Genomic DNA, 20,138 nt, shown 5'->3' with positions numbered 1-20,138 from the left:
ACTGCTCTGGATTTTGGCCATTCTCATCGATGTGCAGTGATAGCCCATGTGCAGTGTTTCTAGTGATCATTTCCCTGATGACATTCGGCGTGGAGCATCTTGTCATGTGCTTATTTGCCATCTATTTATCTTCTTTGGTGAGGTGATTGTTTAAGGTCTTTGGCTCATTTTTAGTCAGGTTGGTTTTTTGTTGTTGAGTTTTAAGAGTTGTTTTTTTTTTTAATATTTTGGATAACAGTCCTTTATCAGGTATGTCTTTTGCAAGTATTTACTTCAGTCTATGGCCTGTCGTATCTTTTCGCATATATTTGTCTTTTGCAGAGTAGACGTTTTTAATTTTAGTGAAGTCCAGCTTATTACTTATTTCCTTCATGTTTGAAATTTGTTTTTATTTGACATTATTTTCCTTTTCCTCTGATAAAGATTACCGTCCTGTAAGCATCCTGCTGCCCTCGAAGAGATGACTAACTGAAACTTTCCTTCTCTCCTTTCTCCTGGTCTCCATGCTGCCTTTTCTGTAGATGTCACAAAATTTCTCTTAGCATTAAATGAGATAATGTTTATGAGTAGATTTTGAAAACTGAAAGCAGCTGTATACATCGGGTGGCATGAGCAGTCTCTCGAAAACGCACACACTGGCACGCAGGCACACGCATGCCCATGCAAGCCCACGCACACTGGCACACACACACACACTGACACGCACACACACTGGCACGCGCACACACACTGGCCTGCAGGCACACGCACGCCCACACAAGCACACACACATCCACACAAGCACACACACTGACACGCGCGCACACTGGCCTGCAGGCACACGCATGCACCCACAAGCACGCACACTGGCATGCAGGCACACGCATGCACACACAAGCATGCATACTGGCACGCAGGCACACGCGTGCACACACACTGACACGCGCACACACTGGCACGCAGGCACACGCATGCCTACACAAGCACGCACACTGACACGCAGGCACACACAAGCACACACACTGACACGCGCACACACTGACACACAGGCGCATGCAAGCACACACACACTTTTTTTCTTTCATAACACCAGTTTAAAAGAAACTGACTTCTCATTACAATTGACTGCAGTCTTTGGAATCTAAGAGATAAGAAGTGGCAAATGTCATTTTTGATTCCCGAAGTTGTCGACCTTCACTATATTAGGGAGAGTGTGGGTCTTTTCCAGTGCTTTTGTCTCTGCAAGCACCAAGAATTATTCTGTGGTTTTACAAGATTTCCCCAATTTATGTTCATCTCCTGCTTCAGGTTTTTCTCTCCATTTGTTTTGATATGACTAAATAAAACTGCAGTGAACTTTGAATAATTGAAAACAACAAAAGAAAACAGAAATAGGGTGAGGGGAGGGGGAGAGGAACAGAGGGAAAGGGTGAGGGAGAGAGGAAAGGAGAGTTTTCTTGCTGCCGATCTAGTTAACAACTCTAGAAAGGAAGGTGTCATTCTTGGCAAATGTCCTAACCGGGTGGTTTGTGATCCGCTCATGTCACCTCTATCCCATCAATTGTGGCAGTTTTGTTTAAGGTCAAAGCCAGCATTTCCGGGAAATTGGGACAGTTTAAACCTTGGTTAAGTGACTAAGTGCGTGGTCTGGGGTGTTTTGGAACTGTGGCCACCATCTGTTTTTCCTTTAACAACATCTCCGTTTCCAGTATTTATACTGGTGTGTTCTCTCTCTCCATACATGTGAGTGCGTGTGCGTGTGTGCCCCTGGTCCTTTGTCCCTCGTCACACGTGTCCCCGTAAGTGCATTAATGTTTTCTTTGTCTGCTTCTTGGAGTCCAAGTCCACAGTACCTGGGGCTCAAGTACTTAGACATAATGCTGCTACCACTTAACAAAAAGGAATAGATAATATGAAGAGATTGAGAAAAAGAGATTAAACTTCTGTTTCACATGAAATACAGACACTGAGACAAAAATAAAACTTACAACCCATTACAGAGACCGGGGCATTGATCACATCCAGTGGGTAAGGGCCACCAATTCAAACAATATTTATGATTCATCTACTAACAAGAAAAAGTTACTTATTTTTTTTAAAGATTTTCTCTACTTATTTGACACACAGAGAGAGAGCACAGCAGGGGGAGTAGCAGGAGGAGAAGGAGAAGCAGACTCCCCACTGAGCAGGGAGCCCAACATGGGGCTGGATCCCAGGCCCCTGGGATCACGACCTGAGCTGAAGGCAGATGCTTAACCGACTGAGCCACCCAGGCGCCCCAGTAAGAAAAATTTAAATGCCTTGTGATCTTACAAGTCATATAAGAGAAAAGCAAATTTGACAACAATCCTGAAAATTCACACGACTTTGCCAATTATGGGTTGTAAAGATAAAAGAAACTTTATCAAAGTATCACTAATTAAAATAAATTTAAATTAACCATGACAATAAAAAAAAAACTTCATTGATGGTTTATCTTTCCTACAGAAGTAGGATAATATATTGGTATCATATAAAGTAATCAAAAAATAGGGAACCAGAATTTTAGGAAATAATATTTTTAAAGCATTGCAGAAAGTTAATTGATATAACATCTAAAATACTACTATATAATAATTATATTGTTATAATTATTATGTGATATGGTTATAAAATTATTTGGTAATATATTATTAGCATTATTTTAAAAATACTTTATTTTTCATCTTTTAAAATTTTATTTTTGATGATTTCTCATCTTAAATAGTATTACTTTTGTATCCAATTCTGTATTTGTAATTTTTTCTTTAAAGAGGATACTCTCTGCAGGTTTATATAAATTTCAGGCTTCCCAAAACCTAGATTTACTCCGGCCCTAGATCTCACGTCCTGTCAACCCAAGGACGTATCTTTTGTCCCCCCTAGTGCATCAAAACCCCAAAGCCTTTGGATTCCAGAGCCTACACCCAAATCTGATAGACCCCAGGCTTGTGGTGGCATGAACTCATTCACTCACTAATGTGGCTCTAATTCTCTCCTTTTATGCTATTTAGGGCCCTCCCTCCTTTCAAGGTTGGACATGCATTTTTTGTTTTGCTTTGTTTATGACAATTTGTTTTTTATTATTTACATATAATGTACTATTTGTTTCAGGGGTACAGGTGTGTGATTCATCAGTCTTACAGAACACACAGAGCTCACCACAACACACCCTCCCCAGTGCCCATCACCCAGCCACCCCATCCCTCCCACACCCCGCTCTCCAGCAGCCCTCAGTTTGTTTCCTGAGATTAAAAGTCTCTTATGGTTTGTCTCCCTCTCGGTTGTGTCTTGTTTCATTTTTTCTCTCTTCCCCTATGATCCTCTGCCTTGTTTCTCAAATTCCTCGTATCAGTGAGATCATGTGATACTTGTCTTTCTCTGATTGACTTATTTCGCTTAACATAATACCCTCTAGTTCCATCCACATCGTTGCAAATGGCAAGATTTCAATTTTTCGATGACTGCATAATATTCCATTGTATGTATATATACCACATCTTCTTTATCCATTCATCTGTTGGTGGACATCTGGGTGCTTTCCATAGTTTGACTGTTGTGGACATTGTTGCTATGAACACTGGGGTGCAGGTGCCCCTTCGGATCACTACCTTTGTATCTTTGGGGTAAATACCCAGTAGTGCAATTGCTGGATCGAATGGTAGCTCTAATTTCAACTGTTTGAGGAACCTCCATACTGTTTTCCAGAGGGGTTGCACCAGCTTGCATTCCCACCAACAGTGTAGGAGGGCTCCCCTTTCTCCGCATCCCCACCAACATCTGTCATTTCCTGACTTGTTAATTCTAGCCATTCTGACTGGTGTGAGGTGGTATCTCATTGCGGTTTTGATTTGGATTTCCCTGATGCCAAGCGATGTTGAGCACTTTTTCATGTATCTGTTGGCCATTTGGATGTCCTCTTTGCAGAAATATCTGTTCATGTCTTCTGCCCTTTTCTTGTCTGGATTCTTTGTTCTTTGGGTGTTGAGTTTGATAAGTTCTTTATAGATTTTTGGATACTAGCCCTTCATCTGATAAGACATTTGCAAATATCTTCTCATGTTCTGGACATGCATTTTTAAAGCATATTTGAAAAACACTTTACCCAGTACCTTATGTGTTCAGAGTGGGAAGGAATGTGTGTATCAGCTTTGTCAGCTAACATGACTGGAGTGAACTTTTATTTTCTTCTGTAACTTTATGGATGCACACATATCCTAGGGTCCAAATTCCTCTCGAATGAACTAATGATAACCCCGACATAGTCCCTGTAATGTCCAAAAGTGCTTCATATGCTCTGCCTCCCTTGACCTGTAAGAGAACCCGGGGCATGGTAGAGCTGTTCTCACCCCAAACAGACAGGGCAACGGAGCCTGGAGATGTGGCTTCCCTGTGATCGATTCCCCAGCTGGAGCCCAGGAGCTGCCCCATCCTCCCTGCTGCTTTCCACCTGGACTGAGACTGAGATACCTCTGCCTGTTTCCCCCTGAACCATGACAGCACAGCTGCAGATGAAAACATGCCTTTCTCAGATCCAGTCCGCCCTGGAATGGGGGGAAAGAATGAAAGGAATTCTCCCTTTGTGCCGCATCCCAGAATAGGGCCCCAGGTACACATTCTTTCCTAATAGAAATCTGTTGGGAAAACATTATTACCTTCCTGAATGCTAGTCAACTGCTGTTGCTAAAATCGGAGCATGATTCGTGACCACTATGTCCCTCAAAAAGTGCCATTTCCAAGCAGCTGTTAGCCATGTGGAAGGAACGTCTGGCTTTGGAGACGTCTGCCTCTGGGGGAGGGCGGCTGTCAGGCTTGTCACAGTCACCGTCACTGGAGCCTGGTGGTCCTGACAGGAACCCTGGAACCGAGGGGTGGCCTCTCACCCTCACTCTCCAAGTTCAATCCCTGTGAGAGAGTTTTTCCATATCGATAGATTCATTTGGTTCCATAAGCCATTATTTACTAAATTGTATTTTTTTTTAAATTTTTAAAGATTTATTTATTTGATAGAGAACGGGAGAGAGAGTGAGAGAAAGCAGAAGCGGGGGCGGGGGGGAGCAGCAGAGGAAGAGGGAGAAGCAGACTCCCCAGTGAGCAGGGAGCCCAATACGGGGCTCGATCCCAGGACCCCAGGATCATGACCTGAGCCGAAGGCAGACGCCCAACTGACTGAGCCACCCAGGTGCCCCTATTTAATAAATTTTAAATTAGGAGGACTGATGTTATTAGCCAACAGACCCCAAATTCCTAGACATTTCAATGTCAGAATCTCCTATCTAAACCCGTTTCCCAAGCGTGACATTCCTCCCTGTAATTAATATCACAGGCGTATGGCTCAGCTCCAAGGCGTTCTTGGCCATGTGGATGACATGACCCCTGGCCATTACCAATCGTGATTTACACACTGTTGCAGGGGAAGATGCTTCTAAAATAACAAGAGAATTTCTTTGAGGGTGAAATCTGTTTTAAGACCTGGCTTGGGGAAAAATTAAAAATAGCAACCAACAATTCAGTGCATCTCCTCTCCAAAATTCTCCCAAGGCCGTCGAGGCTGCTCCTGGGCGTCCGGTGAGAGCCGCTCTCTAAGGCCAATGATTTATGCGCCTTTCCTTGTGGCGGGTGTGGGGGCCAGCCATGAGCTATTTTTAAGATGAAATGACTATAACCTCACTTGCCGTTTCCAAATGGATTGGATTCTTTCACTCATATTCTCTTCCCTCGCTGGTAACATGATGTAGATTTGAAATGACACAGAAGGAAATGCTTCCATGTCCACAAGCCTGGCAAAACTTAAGTGCTGCCGGAATGGGTTTTGAACACCGACTATAAAATTTCTGATGGTGGTCTTTCTTCAGCGGGAGGAGGAAGCCATCGTGCTCACGCCCCAGGCAAATCCTGACAGGAAGAGTCGCATTCCTGTCCCGCTGCCTTGGCAGGCGGTCCGTGGGTGGTGGCCGCATGGCTGGGTGCTCTGAATCCTTCCATCCCGCTGGTGGCATTGTGGACCTGCCCCTCCCCCCCCCCCCCGCATCTCAGGGGCTGCCCCTGACGGCTGGCAAACGAGTGGGCGTTGAAGCAACCCCTAACTCATTCGACAGAGAGGATTATGAACCCAGAGCCACTGTGTTGCCGGAGAGTTGAGGGACCAGAAGTTATGGAATTACGTCTCACTCTGAGCAAACACACTGGAAACCCCATGCATCCCTGAGTGTTGGTTACCAGGGTGTTTCAAGAACATCAAGTTCTGCCATGACACTCCAGTGCCCTGGAAGGGAGTTCTTACACCGTCTCCCCTGTAAGTAAGTATGGTGGACATATCTTCTATTGTCTGGTCAGCAACCCTTCCTTTGTAGAAGTTTGGGGAAGGTCACGTGAAAAGCAGGGAGCCTCCCCTTTGCATTCCCGGGAAGCAGCAACACATTGTGAGCAGTGACGAAAGAGCTCATCAGGTTCTTGTCCGTGGTCGCTGGGGAGCTCGTGCCCACTGAGGGAGAGGCAGGGAACCTCATCTGGACGTTCTGAGTTAGAGAAGAACAGCTCCGTGCCCTCCACAGGCGATAGCCAATGAGACTTAGACCATCCTCCATCGTAGAGAGGATGGGTATCCATTTTGAAGTTGTATTTATGGAAATAAGAGAGAATGTACACACAGGGTGGCCAGGAAGGGGCAAAAGGCCATCCAGAACTCTTGCTTGTTGTGTGGCCAACATCCCTCCTTCAGTTCCCAGCCCTACTCCTCATGATTTGCTGGGATGCTTCTCACATCGTCCAGCCCTACCTCTAGGGCTAGCTTATGACAAAGTTATACCAGTCGGAACTTTCTCCCCTGGATCTTGAAGCTGTTGGGCATCACTCACCTCTCTCAGACACATCTGCGTCCTCCAGCTGCTGGTTTCTGCATCCGTGCTGAGGAGCTGGAATCCTCCGGAAGCCCTCTGAACCTGGAATGGAATCGTTCTGAGCTGTGTATTTTGCCTCATCTCCCAGCCTTGCCCCAGGGGTACAAGTTTTCTTGCCCCCCGCAGCAGCTGGCTGTGCAGAACACCCCTTCCCTGGATGATTCCCCCCCGGCACCCCCAAATCCTTTCTCTCAAATCCTCGTCTCCGGGTCTGCTCCCGGGAGAAATCTGATGGAGCCAGAAGGTGTGATGTTGGATCTCTCTATTGGACAGTCTGCAAATGCTAACCCACCCCATTTTATAGGCAAGGATACTGAGGCTGAGGAGGCAGGGATCACCCAGCTAGAAGACCGTGCCTGTAGGATGGAAATTAGTATTGACCCTGTGGCTCCTGGCTGGCTCAGGCGGTGGAGCACGAGACTCTTGATCTCAGGGTCATGAGTTTGAGCCCCACGTTGTAGGTAGAGTTTACTTAAAAAAAAAAAAAAAAGTGTCCTGAGAATTCACCCTGCAACTCTGATCCCCCCACAAGACAAGGGTTTCTCAGGCTCAGCCCTGGTGACATTTTGGGCAGGATTGCTCTTTCCTGTGAAGGGTTGTCCTGTGTAAAGCAGACCATTTGTCAGCCCACCCCACCCCACCCCGGCCTCTATGCACTAGATACCAATAGCTCCCCGCCCTAGCTGTGACAAACTACAAAATCTCCAAATTGCCAAGGCTCCCTGGGAGGAGGGGCGGATTCCTCCATGGTGAGGACCACTGGCTGAGAGAGTTAGGTTCAGTTGGAAAAACGCTGTGAGAGATCAGAGGTCTACACTGTTGAAGAAAGGCAGAGAGACCGCACACTCACGGCCTGTTTATTGACCCTGTATAAACCTCTGGTCCAATCTCGTGTGTTCTGACTCCAAGTCTGGCCCACTTTCCATTATGCTGGCTCCCTGAGATCAATTGTTCCATTGTTCTGCTTGTTAGAAAGTTCTTTCCTATTGAGACCAAATGTGCTTCCCAGGCACTTACTTCATCCGTGTGTCCTTCAGAGTCATGCCCGAAGCCTAATCCCTTGTCAGGGGCTGACATTTCAACGATGTGAGAGTCAGTCATGTGTCCCCTCCCCTATAGATTGGGCGCACCGGCCGGGTGCCAGGTGCCGAAAAGACACAGGGCACGGCTGTTGCACTTGGAGCCCAAACCTCTAGGCTCTCTCTCAACCTTTGAACAGGAATTTCCAGGGGCCTGGAGTCTATGTGTTTTAAAGCTTCCAGGTAATTCTGATGTAGCCAGTATTTAGGGACACATTCATATACATTGCAATCAGTTTTTAAAAGTTATTTATACAATTGCAATGATGACCATCTTTTTGCTACCGCTTATATCTAGGGGTGCTTACATAGCAGTGCTGACCCCTGGTGGAAGCCAGTTACCCAAGTGACACCATCAGAGACCTGGACCACTTGGGGAGTAGGCAGCATTCGAATGACATGTTTGAGCAAGGCTCCAGGTCACCTCCCCTAATTTAAGGGAATGGGAAAGCAAACCTAACGGTCATGGGACCACAGCACATCCAGATGAAGATCCTAACTTAAAAGAAATGCACATAAAGAAAAAAAACCTGACAGCAGCGAAAAGAGTACAAAGGTGGGGTGAAAAACTTAAAAGAGGCTCTTGTATCCACTCAAGTTCAATCACTATTTGCTCAGCCCCTCATAAATGCGAGTGACTGTTTAGGTCCCATCTGCCAAGCTTTTAATTTACATGCCCTATATTCTATTTTAAGGGTTCCCAGGCTTCCCAAATGAGCACACGATTTTCCTCCTTTTTTAACTGCCTTTTTTTTTTCAATGAACGAAATTGCAATGGCTTGCTTTTTTCTTGGAAGAGTTTTTCCTGGTTTCCTGTTCATTGTTGCCTCAGCTAAATACTCCTCATGCAGCCTTAAGCCTTTAACTCACGTCCCTTCTAGTTAGATGTTCTCCTGTCTTCTCTTGGTAGAGTCCTGTGTTATTTCCAGCTGCTCGGAGCAGGGTCCGGGACGGTTCACCGCAGGCACGACTCCTCCCTTCGACCACAACAGTTTGGCTGATGAGCACAGAGAAAGTCTGCACGTCTGTACAAAATCCTGACCAGCCCAACCCCCACTTCTTTTTAAAGTGAAACATGTCTACATTTCAAAGTCCATCACGGCAACTGGATACCATAGAGGAGAGCCTCTGTCTTGCTGGAGGCATTTTCTGGATCTTTTGAGGGTGATTCCATTTCACGTTGCAAGGATTGCATGTAAGTATGTAGGAAAGAGAGAGAGAGAACACTGAGAATTGAAAGAGGGAGAGAGAATGGATATTCTAGCAAAGTAATGTGTCGAGTCCTGGTGGGTCATGCTACCCTAAATAACTTGGGCTTGCACTGGCTGGCTTTTGTTCATAAAATGTTAATCCTTTCAGGTGCAGATCTATATAAAACATTGGGGAGTCAAGGGTGCACAGAACTCTCACCTCTCTTGTGCTACGTAAGGTAATGTTTAAGTTTGAAATGATTTTGAGGGGTCTAACAAGACGTCACTTGAAAAACTTCTGGAATCTTTATCAAATACTAACACGTGCCATATGGCATATGCGACGTCAGACTAACGGCATCAGGTAGAGAGCACCATCATTGTTTTCTAGATTGCCTTCTGGTGCACACATGTCAGGGAAAAAGTTAATTTCTCGTGTCAACTATGATGATGGGGGAGGGGGTCGTTTCCTTTCATAAGGAAAAGCACACCTGGTATTGGAAAATAATTCTCCTTTGCTTGCAGGCAAAATGAGCAAATGTCTTAAATGTAGTGCCCAGAGTCCCCCGGTGCTGGACGGAGTGTGGCTTGCGTGACCGCCCTCCCTGCTTCGCACAGAGTGGTTGCTGTTGTATGTGAGATGCTCTGCATGCCTTACCTCTCCCAATTCCCACAACCACCATAGGAGGTAGTATCCCCATTATCTGCAACTTCGATAAGGAACGGGCGTGGTGGAGCTAAGATTCAGTGGAGGCTTCCTCCCTGAAGACGCAGTGTGTACTCATCAGCAACCAGGCTGCCATCCTTTAGGGGAATAATTAACTTCCTGGAGTTGGGGAAACTTGAAAGGAATGCAGGAGTAGGTATCTGCAAGAGAAAGAACTTCAGAGTGAAGCACAGACCTGTAGGGCACTCTGGCTGGTTTGGTGAGTTGGAGAAGTATTTGGGACAAATATTTGATTATTCGATTCTAGAGCCAATGAAAATGTTAAATTGCTTTCACAGTGATCTCATTTGTTTGCAATCCTGGTGCGCATTAACGTGAGGGACAAGCGACCTGTCCGGGTGTGCAATGGAATGACATTTGCTTCAGGGGATGTGCTCTCTTGCATTTTGTCTGTGTGCTCACTGGAGTAAGCCAGCGCCCGAATGGCTTTTGGTCAGCTAGGCAGTGATGGTATGGCTGGCGTGTCTGGTTGCTATCCCTGGCTGGCTGGAACGATGGGCTGGGGCAACTCGGGTGTGGAGACTAACTCAGGATGGTAAACAGCTTTTTGTTAAAAAAAAAAAAAAAAAAAAACTAGGAAACATCACTGTGGTAATTTCAGGGCAAAGTAGGCAACGGCACCCAAGGCTGAACAAGCCCACCCAAGGTGTACCCGCCAGGCGGTTAAGAGCGTAGATTCTGCAGCTGGACCTCCTGGGCTTGACTCCGCCTCTGCTCTTGGGCTGCTTTTTGAGTTCTCTGCGCCTGGATTGCTCACATCTGAGAAGAGGCATAATAATAGCATCTACTTCAGAGGAGCGATTGCTAGGACTAGATGAATCCATAGACTTAAAGCAGCAGAACAGGGTTTGGCCACGATACATGCCCTGCGGTGATGTCATGTGTTACTATTTTGATGCCGACCAGTGATCCCCACAGCCAGGTCTCCTTTTCTAAATCAGGTGGTTTTCTTTTCTGTACACTTCCACTCTCCTGTTTCCCACTGTGCCCCTGGGAAGTCGGCAGATACTATATTATCCCCTTTTTGCTGATGAGGAAGTGGCTCGGGAGGGGATTATGTGAGTGGCCAAGTGCCCAGTCAGGTTCCTGGCTCAGCCTCCAGCACTTCCTAGGATCTTGCAATAAAGTCTCAGAAGAGAAGGGAGCAGCGCTGTGTTTGGTCCAAATGCTCCCTTCTCATCCACTATGTCATTAACCCCTCCATCCACACGGTACCCCCGATGGTAGAATGTGCTGCTGGATCAGAGTTTCTTCATTAAGGTTCATTTCCAAAAGCTATTAGAAAGACATTTTAGACCCGAGCCACATCATGCCTGTCCTCTGGCGACACTTGCTCTGTTTTTGCATTTCTTGATGCACAGAACAGGTGCCGTGATGGTTAATGGTCCCCCCCTTCTCCTTTGCTCTGCAAAACTAGGATGGCAGCTCCTTGAGGAGCTGCTTTGCTCACTGGGGGAAAGTAAGCTGAAAAGCAGGGGTTCTTTTCGGCTCAGCAGATGCTAAGGCGATAAGCTGCACCTTTTAGAGCCTCTGGGAGGCTCAGCCAGCCTGGGCTGAGCTTGTGGGGCCTGTCTGTCTGGTTCTCTGCTCTCCAGCGGCTGCGGTTATGGACCTGTGTCTGAGCTCCGAGCTGCGGGAAGCACCGTGCACCCCAGATGGCTGCTTAGAGCCGCCGGTGGAGGCGAGGTCTCTCCAAGAGGATGGCACCAGCGGACCCCCAGGAGGTAACCTCCTTCCTCACCACCACACCGTGTCAGTTGCTTTTCTGGCCACGGCACTTCCCAGTTAACTTCAGTGACAAGAATTCCCATCTCCTTCTAATTCTAGGTTGTTCCTATTAGTGAAGCTTAGTAGGTGAAGCTTTAGGCAAGCGTGAGCATAGCATTAAAAGTAACCTCTATTTTTTCATTATTTACTTATCTAAATTTGTCTTGTGCTGTGTATAAATCTCAAATGGTTATATTTTTGTCCCAAGAACTTTTTAAAAAGAAACAAAATCTTGATTCGTGTCTGCTTTTCGCCAACATGTTCTCTTGGCAGCTACATCACACATGGGTTGCATTTCTGGACAGGGACTCGGTAGTAATAAATAATAGACCTAACAGGTAATGTCAGAAAAGCCGAGGCATGGCATTTCAACCATTTATAATCATTTAACACAGTAAAATTATGTTCCAACTCAACTAAGACGGGATGCTATTTATTTTTACTAAACTAGTTTACGTAAAAAGGCAATTCTGTCTCTAAAATCTGATCTCTCTAAAACTCTCAGACTAGCATCGATACAATAAATGAAAACATTTAGTGTGCAATAAGCATACATTTCTTTATCTTTGTCGAACATAGAAGGGTCTTATGGGAGAATATTTATGTGCCCGCGTTTCTTTACAATGTTGGTTGGGAAAACATATCTATCAGCTCATTCGCCTGTGAAATGATGAGCTGTTCCAATTCAGCCCATTGACTTTTCCCACTGTCTTGAGAGAAAAATAGGTCCCCAGCTGGTGGGACGTGGGGGGAAGGGAAGAAAGACCTGCCTGAGCCACAGTGGGGAGGGAAGTCTGCAGGGGCTGGCATGGGTCCTGGCTGGTCTGGCTGCCCCCAGTCACCTACCCCAGGGACAAAACCTCAGAGGAGAGGGGGGCAGCCCTGTATTGACTCCTTGCCCCGACCGGCCTGTACCAGCCCCTGAATTTCAGGGATTTTTTTTTTTTTTTTTTGAGGGTTGTTGTTAAACATGGCCATTATTGAAATACGAGTTTTGAAAACTTATCACTAAATAGATGATATAAAAGCCAAAGAGATATTAAAAAACCAAGGTAATGAACACTCACAACGCATCATGACTTACTTTGTTACATTTTGAGATTATCTTTATGCATGCCTACGCTCCTGAGCTTCCTGGTGTCTGTTGTCCTGCCTGGTGGAAAGCAGGTGGAAAGCACCCGTCTCAGTGGGCAGTGCACGTCCTTTCCCGGGGATGTCTGCAGGGGAGTGTGGGAGCATTCCCACTGTGGTGACCATCAAACCCTACAGATCAGTGCTTCCTCCCCTCGCCCCAAGCTGATGGTTGAACATGTCCCGGCACACCACCGTCTAGTCTTCTGCCTTTTTATCATCTCTCCAATAGTTCTGTCAGCCTCCCAGCTCGAGGGGAGAGACTAGGGCCTCTTTGGTCATTCACAGAAAATGAGCTGGTGGTGTCGGATGTTAGGAGCTCCCCCTAAGTTGTGAGTGCAGGCTATGGGTCTCCCTCCCGCCCCTCCTGACTCCCCACAGCCCCTACCAGGACGATGTCTCTCGCCTTGGTCACTATTTATTAGCAGGTTCCCGCCAGCTCAGTGAAGTCCCAGGTCTCTGGAAGCTCACCTTGTAGGTCAGGGCACAGAATTCTGGCCCCGGGGGGGGGGGGGGGGGGTGGAACTCAGGCTATGTCAGACACCGGGGGGCGGGGGAGGGAGAGGGCAGGGAAGGCAGGAGTGGCACCCTGGGGAGCTGCGGACATCCCTCATGCTCCTTGACAACCCAGTCACTGTGCTCAAAGACCATTTCTCAATCTGCTGCACATAGACACTTTTGGGGTAAAATACAACAAAAATTCATTTCTAGAAAAACACAATGAAAATACACGCGAAGATAAAACGCAAGCCCTGTGTGTTTGGGTAAGTGGATGTGGTCACATTGCTGGAAACATTTCTAAGAGCTGACTCCAAATGTCTGTGCTCTTCTGTGACCCCGTTCGGGTTTGCAGACGGCTCTGGTGCAGGTGCTCTTCGGTGACACCCAATGTCCCCTGCCTCTGAGGGGCGCGCTCCCGATTAGGTTTCTCCAAACACCCTCCACCCTTCACCCTGTATTCGCGCCCTGCCCCTGCCCCCTCTAACACCTCGAGGGGACATTCCTGATTGGAGCATCTCCAAGGTTAACGGACCACTCCTTGTAGCTATTTTCCGAAGCCCACATTCCACCTGCAGCTAAGAAGGTCCCAGGCGGATCTCAGGGAGCAGAGACGGGTTTCCTGCCGGGTTCCCTCCGGCTTCTGGCCGCTGATTCCTTCTCACCGCCAGTACCGCCGCTTCTCTGCTGCTGGCGACCCCTAGTGCGAGTGCGCTCGGCGTCCCACCCCTGACATTTTCCCACCTGCTCGTGTTATCCTGGAAGACTCAGCAAAATCGGCACAATCTGTGCTTCTAGGATGTCAGTCCCGATCAGGTGCTCTTTTCTGCTCATTTTATATGATATATGAGAGCTGCTCATGAGTTTAAAGTGTATTTAAAGCCGTTGTAACTTTATAGGCTGAGCTCATCTGACCGCCTGCCCCAGGACTGTGGAGCTGGCTCGTCTTTGGGTGACCTGTACCTTTTGAGGAGCAGTTGTAGGAAGGATTTAAGGAACACGCTCCAGCCAACATGTGGGAATGTTACTTCGCTTCAAGTCCTAAAAATAGTCAGGTCTGTGTTTGCCTAGGTCCTCATCCAGGCAGCTCATTGTTGCCATTCTGCTGGTAAGCTGGCTTTCTCCGGCCATCAAAACAGAGGGGTGGGGATAGAGCTGTCCTCGGCTACATAGCGGAACGGACCCAGGGCATCGCCTGGCGTTTCGGCATCTCATGAAAACATCGCATCTGAACTTCGTGTCCCTATCGTCCGGTATCACTCCGTTTTGTGCTAGTTCACAGCACTGTCATTGCTGGCGTCACCCCCTCTCTGTGGGAAAAGCGCCCGGTCCCCTCCCATTTTACCAGTTGTGCCTAGTGTGTGCTTGCTCTGGGTCAACAAATCATGGAACCTATTTAATTTTCTGCCCCCACAGATTCTAACAAGATAGAACCATCTCTTCATAGCCTTCAGAAATTTGTCCCTACAGATTACGCCAGCTACACACAGGAGCGTTACCTGTTTGCAGGCACGAAGATCGTCATCCAAGAATCCATAGAGAGCTACGGAGCGGTGGTGTGGCCAGGGGTGAGACAGCCATTACCTTCGGGATGTCGGGGCTCCTGGGGGCGACAATTCCCCCGTGGACAGGTTGCCGAGTGCTTTCACCTTCTGTGCTTCTGTGGAGGCGGGTCACGTGTTGGCCCGGGGGCTGGGGTGCACTTGGCTCCGCAAAAGCCCAGCATCTCTCCCAGAAGCATCATTTCCCTCTGTGCCATGTTTCCTGAAACATTATTTTTTACATCAGATCAGCTTGAATATTTCAGGAAGTAAGATGAAAAATCCATACGAATTTTGAGGAAAAAAACAATTGGAGCCGGGTGCTCGCTTCCCTTCCACGCCATGGGTGTTCCCGGGGAAGAGGGTAGGAAGCCGCCCCCCTCTCCTCCCTGCAGGCCCCCATGAGAGGGGGGCATGGGAATGGGGGAGACGCTCTGAATCGCAAGCCAATCTGCTAGTTCCTGGCTGCTCGCTTCACCTCCCCCACCTTTTTTTCCACACCGGGGAGGTTGGGCGGTGTGAGCACTTGTGGAAGCTGCGTATCACGCCTGCCACCTGGGATTACCAACGTGCCACTGTTTGCACCTGCCAGCTGGGGAGGTGGGGGCTCAGAAAAGTCGACTCATTTGGGAGAGCTGTGCCACCGGGTTTGGGACTTTGGCCCTCCGATGCCCGCTGGGTTGTTCTTGGAGAGGCTTGGGCTCCAAGCTGCTCTGTCGCTGGCGGGGAATGGCCTGGGGTTTGTCTTCCAATGCAGACCTGGGACTCAGAGGTGCTGCCACTCCTGGGGGGCGGGGGGGTGGGGCAGGCCCCTGCTCCAGGGACCGCAGCTGAGCATCAGGGGTGGAGGTGCTATGGAGCTCCCTGGGGCAGGGGCCTGGGTACCAGTGGCAGGTGATGGGGGACAAGGAGGCTGGATGAGGGGAGGGGCAGACAAAGGGCTCCAGGCTCCTAGAGCTGCCCACCCCCATCCCCTAGCTAAGGAAGCTCAGTGTTTCCCCCCCATGCATGTTAAGTATGATTTCCTTCATGGGGAAATCCTCTTCTTGGGCTTACTAACAAGTTTGAAAACCACCAACCTGCTCCCCAGCTTCCTACTGTAATATATTTGGCAAATGGACAGCCATAAGCAGGGGTACCAGGAGATCAGGAATGGAAGAATATTTGTCCACAGGACCATTTTATTCCGAGGCCTCAACCTTCCGCGCACCAAACCCTGGCCTCTCCTGGCACCCCCAGTTCCCGAAAGCTGCCAAGGAAGGGTTTCCATGACGTGCGAAGACCCGCTTCCTCGTGGGACTCCGGGTGCCGCTGTCGGTGAAGGCGCTCCCGCCTGCGCGTTTGCTGACGGGGCTGGGAAGCTGCGGGTGGCGCCGTGCCATGCTTCCTGAGAAAACCCGGCAGGGCACCGAGGGACGCTTGGAAAACCCCTCAAAGCACGTCTCCTTGGTGGCTCTAGGTGACACTCTTCCTCACAGGGAAACCCCTGCCATCACAAATCACTGTCCTTCTTCATCCAGAAGCCAGAGCTCTTGGCAACGCGCCGTGCGTGGCCGTTTCACCCGCCGCCCCCCGCTGGACACTCGGGGGGCCGGACACTCCCCATCCTTCAGCGCCTGGGGCACCCCCTGCGCCCCCAGCGTGTGCCTCCTTGACGCCGCTCGCCCGTCTCCGAGTCGGCGCACGGGCCCCCTCCCAGCCCGGCCTGCGCCCCCCGGAGCGGAGCCGTGAGCGCACGTCCGTCTGGGCGTGTGGACTCTTCCCTATGAACACACGGCCCGGCGGGGGCGGGGGCGGGGGGGGCAGCGGCCTGTGGGCTGGGGTTCCTGCCGCCCCAGCCCACGCCCCCCACAAAACGTGGCGTCCCATCAAGTTCAGAGCAGCCACAGGAAGACGAGAGGTGCGAGTGCACAGACCAGAGTTCGGTTTGCTCTGTCATCTCAGGATTCACGTCCTCATGCCCAACCCTTCGGCTCTCTCACATCCGCGGCGCTGCTGAGACCGCACTGGCATAAAGGCGAACGCCTCATCAGTCAGTGCAAATCCAATACCCTTGATCTCTCCGTAGAAAGGTCAGCAGAAGGTGGAGGCAGAGAGAATGCAGGGATAAGGAAGGGAACGTTTGAGCTGCTGTCTACAAAGTTATCTCAATTCATTCACATGCTTTTTAGCACCTCCTCGCCGCTCCGCAAAGTGTGGTCCACGGACCAGCAGCACCGCCCTCGCCCGGTGGCCTGTACAAGCGCAGTCTGGAGCACCCCCCACCCCGCCCCACAGTGTGCGCCCCTTAGAAGCACTGTATTGAGTCTGTTTCTTAGATGACCGCTTAAAAAAAATAAACTGCCCAGTTGTCCAGGGTAGCAGACAAAGCCCTAACCCACCTGAACTTCGAGAAAGGAGTCAGGAGGGAAGTGGGGAAGACGTACAGCAATGTTCTTGAAGCAGGTGGCCGGCGGCAGGACCAAACCAGAGCAAGAGGTTGCTGTTTTCAGGCCTCCTTCCTGGACTTGTAAGAGCCGAGGGGACCTTCCTCTTCCCGGACACTGACCCAGAGTCTTCGGATGGATAGAGGCGATTTAGCAAGTCTGTGTCTCCAGTTCCTCTGATGCATATCATACCTTTCATACTCCAGAGGTCCAAATAGGGCATTGAATGCATATTTTGATTCTTCCGAGCCCCTCGATAAACTGCAACGATTAATAACATCTCTTGTAGTGTTTCGCTTGGGGTAGGGGAGGGAGGTCGGGCCACCACTGTTTTCCAATGTTCCAACGCTCAGGTGACACCTGCAAATGTTTTTTTTTTAGGCTACCGCTTTGTGTCAGTATTTGGAGGAACATACAGAGGAACTGAATCTCCAAGATGCCAAGGTACTTGAGATTGGTGCTGGACCAGGCCTTGTCTCCATTGTGGCCAGTATTTTAGGTTTGTCTGCTTATTCCTGACTTTGTTTCCAAAACACTTTGACTTGGACAGCAATGATAGGGAGCGCTTTCTCTCCGGCCAGCTGTGACTCAGGTGCTTGGCCATGACTTCACTCACTGAATCTCCCAAAATATCATGAGCTAGGAATCAGTACTGTTGGCCCAGAAATAAGATAATCGCAGGTGAGAGAGAGAGGTTAGGGGGCCTGCCCGGCCCACCGAGGACCGTGTGATGAAGCTGAAATTCAGGAGCTGTGACTCTCCTGTTGTACACAGCTACGTTTATGCTGTCTCCTGCTTTTCGTGGCGAATATTATAACTAACATTTTGAAGAAAAATAAGGGAGTTCATCCAAGGTGGAGACAGATTTACACCAAATGCAAGTTGTGAGTTCCGGGCATTGAGCAAGAGATGGGTACAGATGTGGCGTACTTCTGAATACAGCATTACAGAGCTTCTTCTATTACATCCAGTCTGGAAATGGGATGGTCTACTTTGTGAACTCTTGTCACTAGCTTTAAAATGCCTAACGATTAATTTAAAAATTTAGGTTGGAGACAGGCAATCATACAAAATAGGTCAAATCTTCAGATAGAGTTTTAGAAGGAAAAACATGATTTATTAAGCAGCTAATTATCCTGAAATCTCCCAACACCACACAACTATTTCTTAAAAAATGATAACATTATTCTATTTCAGTGGTTCTCAACCAAAGGTGATTTGGCCCCATAAAGGACATTTGCCCACTTCTAGAGACATTTTTGATCGCCAGGAGCTGGGGGTGGAGTATGGGGGTGGAGACCCGGGACACTGGGAAACAGCGGACTGTGCACAGGGCAAAGCTCCCCATGGGAAATTATCCAGCGGGATTGGGTCAAGTATGTCCAGTCCACGTGTAAATGTGGACAAAGCTGAGAAGCCCAGGTCCATTTCTTGTGTCTCCCTGAGTGTCTATGTCCACTGTGGCTGCCTGCATGTTTCCAGGTAATTGTTACAATTTTTCTCTTTTATCTCTTAGGAGCTCAAGTCACAGCAACGGATTTGCCTGATGTTCTAGGAAACCTTCAATACAATCTTTTGAAGAACACATTAAAACGTGCAGCACATCTGCCGGAAGTGAGAGAGCTGGTTTGGGGAGAGAGCCTGGAGCAACACTTCCCCAAGTCGACGTTTTATTACGACTATGTTCTGGCCTCGGACGTGGTCTACCACCACTACTTCCTGGACAAGCTGCTCACCACCATGGCGTACCTTTGTCAGCCAGGGACGGTGTTGCTTTGGGCAAACAAATTCAGGTTCAGCACCGATTATGAATTCTTAGATAAATTCAAGCAAGTTTTTGACACAACACTCTTGGCTGAATTTCCAGAGTCATCGGTCAAAATTTTCAAAGGAATACTAAAATGGGATTAAATTAAACAGAATGCCTTTCGAAACATTAGTGTCTTTTGAGCAGTGTTGGGAATCGTATTGTCAATAAAAGATTTGTGAGATCGAGAAGGTAGTGCATAAAAACGACTTGTATGCCTAGATAAACATAATTTAATATTACAGCAGCTCTCTAAAATAACCTATTTAAGATTATCTGGTTAATCTAAATATCTACAAAGAGTAATATGAAAACTTAGAAGTAGCTGTGTTGGCTTCCAAAAAGTCTCAATTGTTTAACAAACTTTACGTGAATAAATTTGTAAACAAATGGATTTCCCCCTTGTTCTTTCTACTGCAAATTTGTCAGTACTACACTTTGGTCACATGCTTTTTGAAACTGAGCTTGGAAGGGTCCTTCTATCTTAATTTTGAAGAATCTACTTATACAGATTTTAGCTGTAGCAAAAGAAGAGGCTACTGAGTGACAGAAAACAGTAACATGGACTGAAAGTGGAAAATACGGGAATGGTTCTAGAATAAGGAAATTGTCAAGGATGTTCTCTTAGGAACTTCCTAAGAGAATCCACTCTACGAATGCCCTGGTTCTGTGCCAATGAATTGCTGGGATCATTTCAAGTTGGATTTCTGGATTGTCTGTTTCCCCCCCAACACACAAATTTATGATTAAAATTTCTAGAAAAGTAGGAAAGAATGGAATTTTTGTGTGTTCTGATAAAGGAAGGCTACAAAAAAATCTAAAACATCATGATTATAAAATGTTAAAAGCGGGGCGGCCTGGGTGGCTCAGTCTTTAAGCGTCTGCCTTCGGCTCAGGTCATGATCCCAGGGTCCTGGGATCGAGCCCCGCATCGGGCTCCCTGCTCCGCGGGAGGCCTGCTTCTCCCCTCCCACTCCCCCTGCTTGTGTTTCCTCTCTCGCTGTGTCTCTCTCTGTCAAATAAATACAATCTTTAAAAAAAAAAATGTTAAAAGCTTCTTCTCTAATAGGGGAGAA

At 48.1% G+C, this 20,138-nt stretch overlaps 1 protein-coding gene across 1 annotated transcript; it reads left to right on the top strand.

Moving 5' to 3' along the window:
• Positions 1-11,498: 11,498 nt before the first annotated feature.
• On the top strand, positions 11,499-19,166 carry METTL21C (methyltransferase 21C, AARS1 lysine). The gene is made up of 4 exons (XM_028112053.2): positions 11,499-11,616; positions 14,705-14,856; positions 17,637-17,754; positions 18,772-19,166. The coding sequence occupies exons 1-4, from the start codon at positions 11,499-11,501 to the stop codon at positions 19,164-19,166; spliced, it is 783 nt and encodes a 260-aa protein (XP_027967854.2).
• Positions 19,167-20,138: the final 972 nt, after the last annotated feature.

Source organism: Eumetopias jubatus, unplaced genomic scaffold (genome assembly GCF_037043125.1).
Source record: "Eumetopias jubatus isolate StellerSeaLion01/CBP00866 unplaced genomic scaffold, mEumJub1_p1.0 scaffold_3, whole genome shotgun sequence".
Taxonomy (NCBI): Eukaryota; Metazoa; Chordata; class Mammalia; order Carnivora; family Otariidae; genus Eumetopias; species Eumetopias jubatus.
Note: the sequence above shows the minus strand (reverse complement) of the source record. Positions and strands in the feature narration are given on the sequence as shown.

Excerpts from the sequence above, each read along its gene's own strand:
- METTL21C (XM_028112053.2), top strand. The coding sequence starts at position 11,499 with ATGGACCTGTGTCTGAGCTCCGAGCTGCGGGAAGCACCGTGCACCCCA. Across the intron at positions 14,857-17,636 it reads GAGCGGTGGTGTGGCCAGGG|GCTACCGCTTTGTGTCAGTA; the intron begins GTGAGACAGCCA and ends TTTTTTTTTTAG. Across the intron at positions 17,755-18,771 it reads CATTGTGGCCAGTATTTTAG|GAGCTCAAGTCACAGCAACG; the intron begins GTTTGTCTGCTT and ends TTTATCTCTTAG.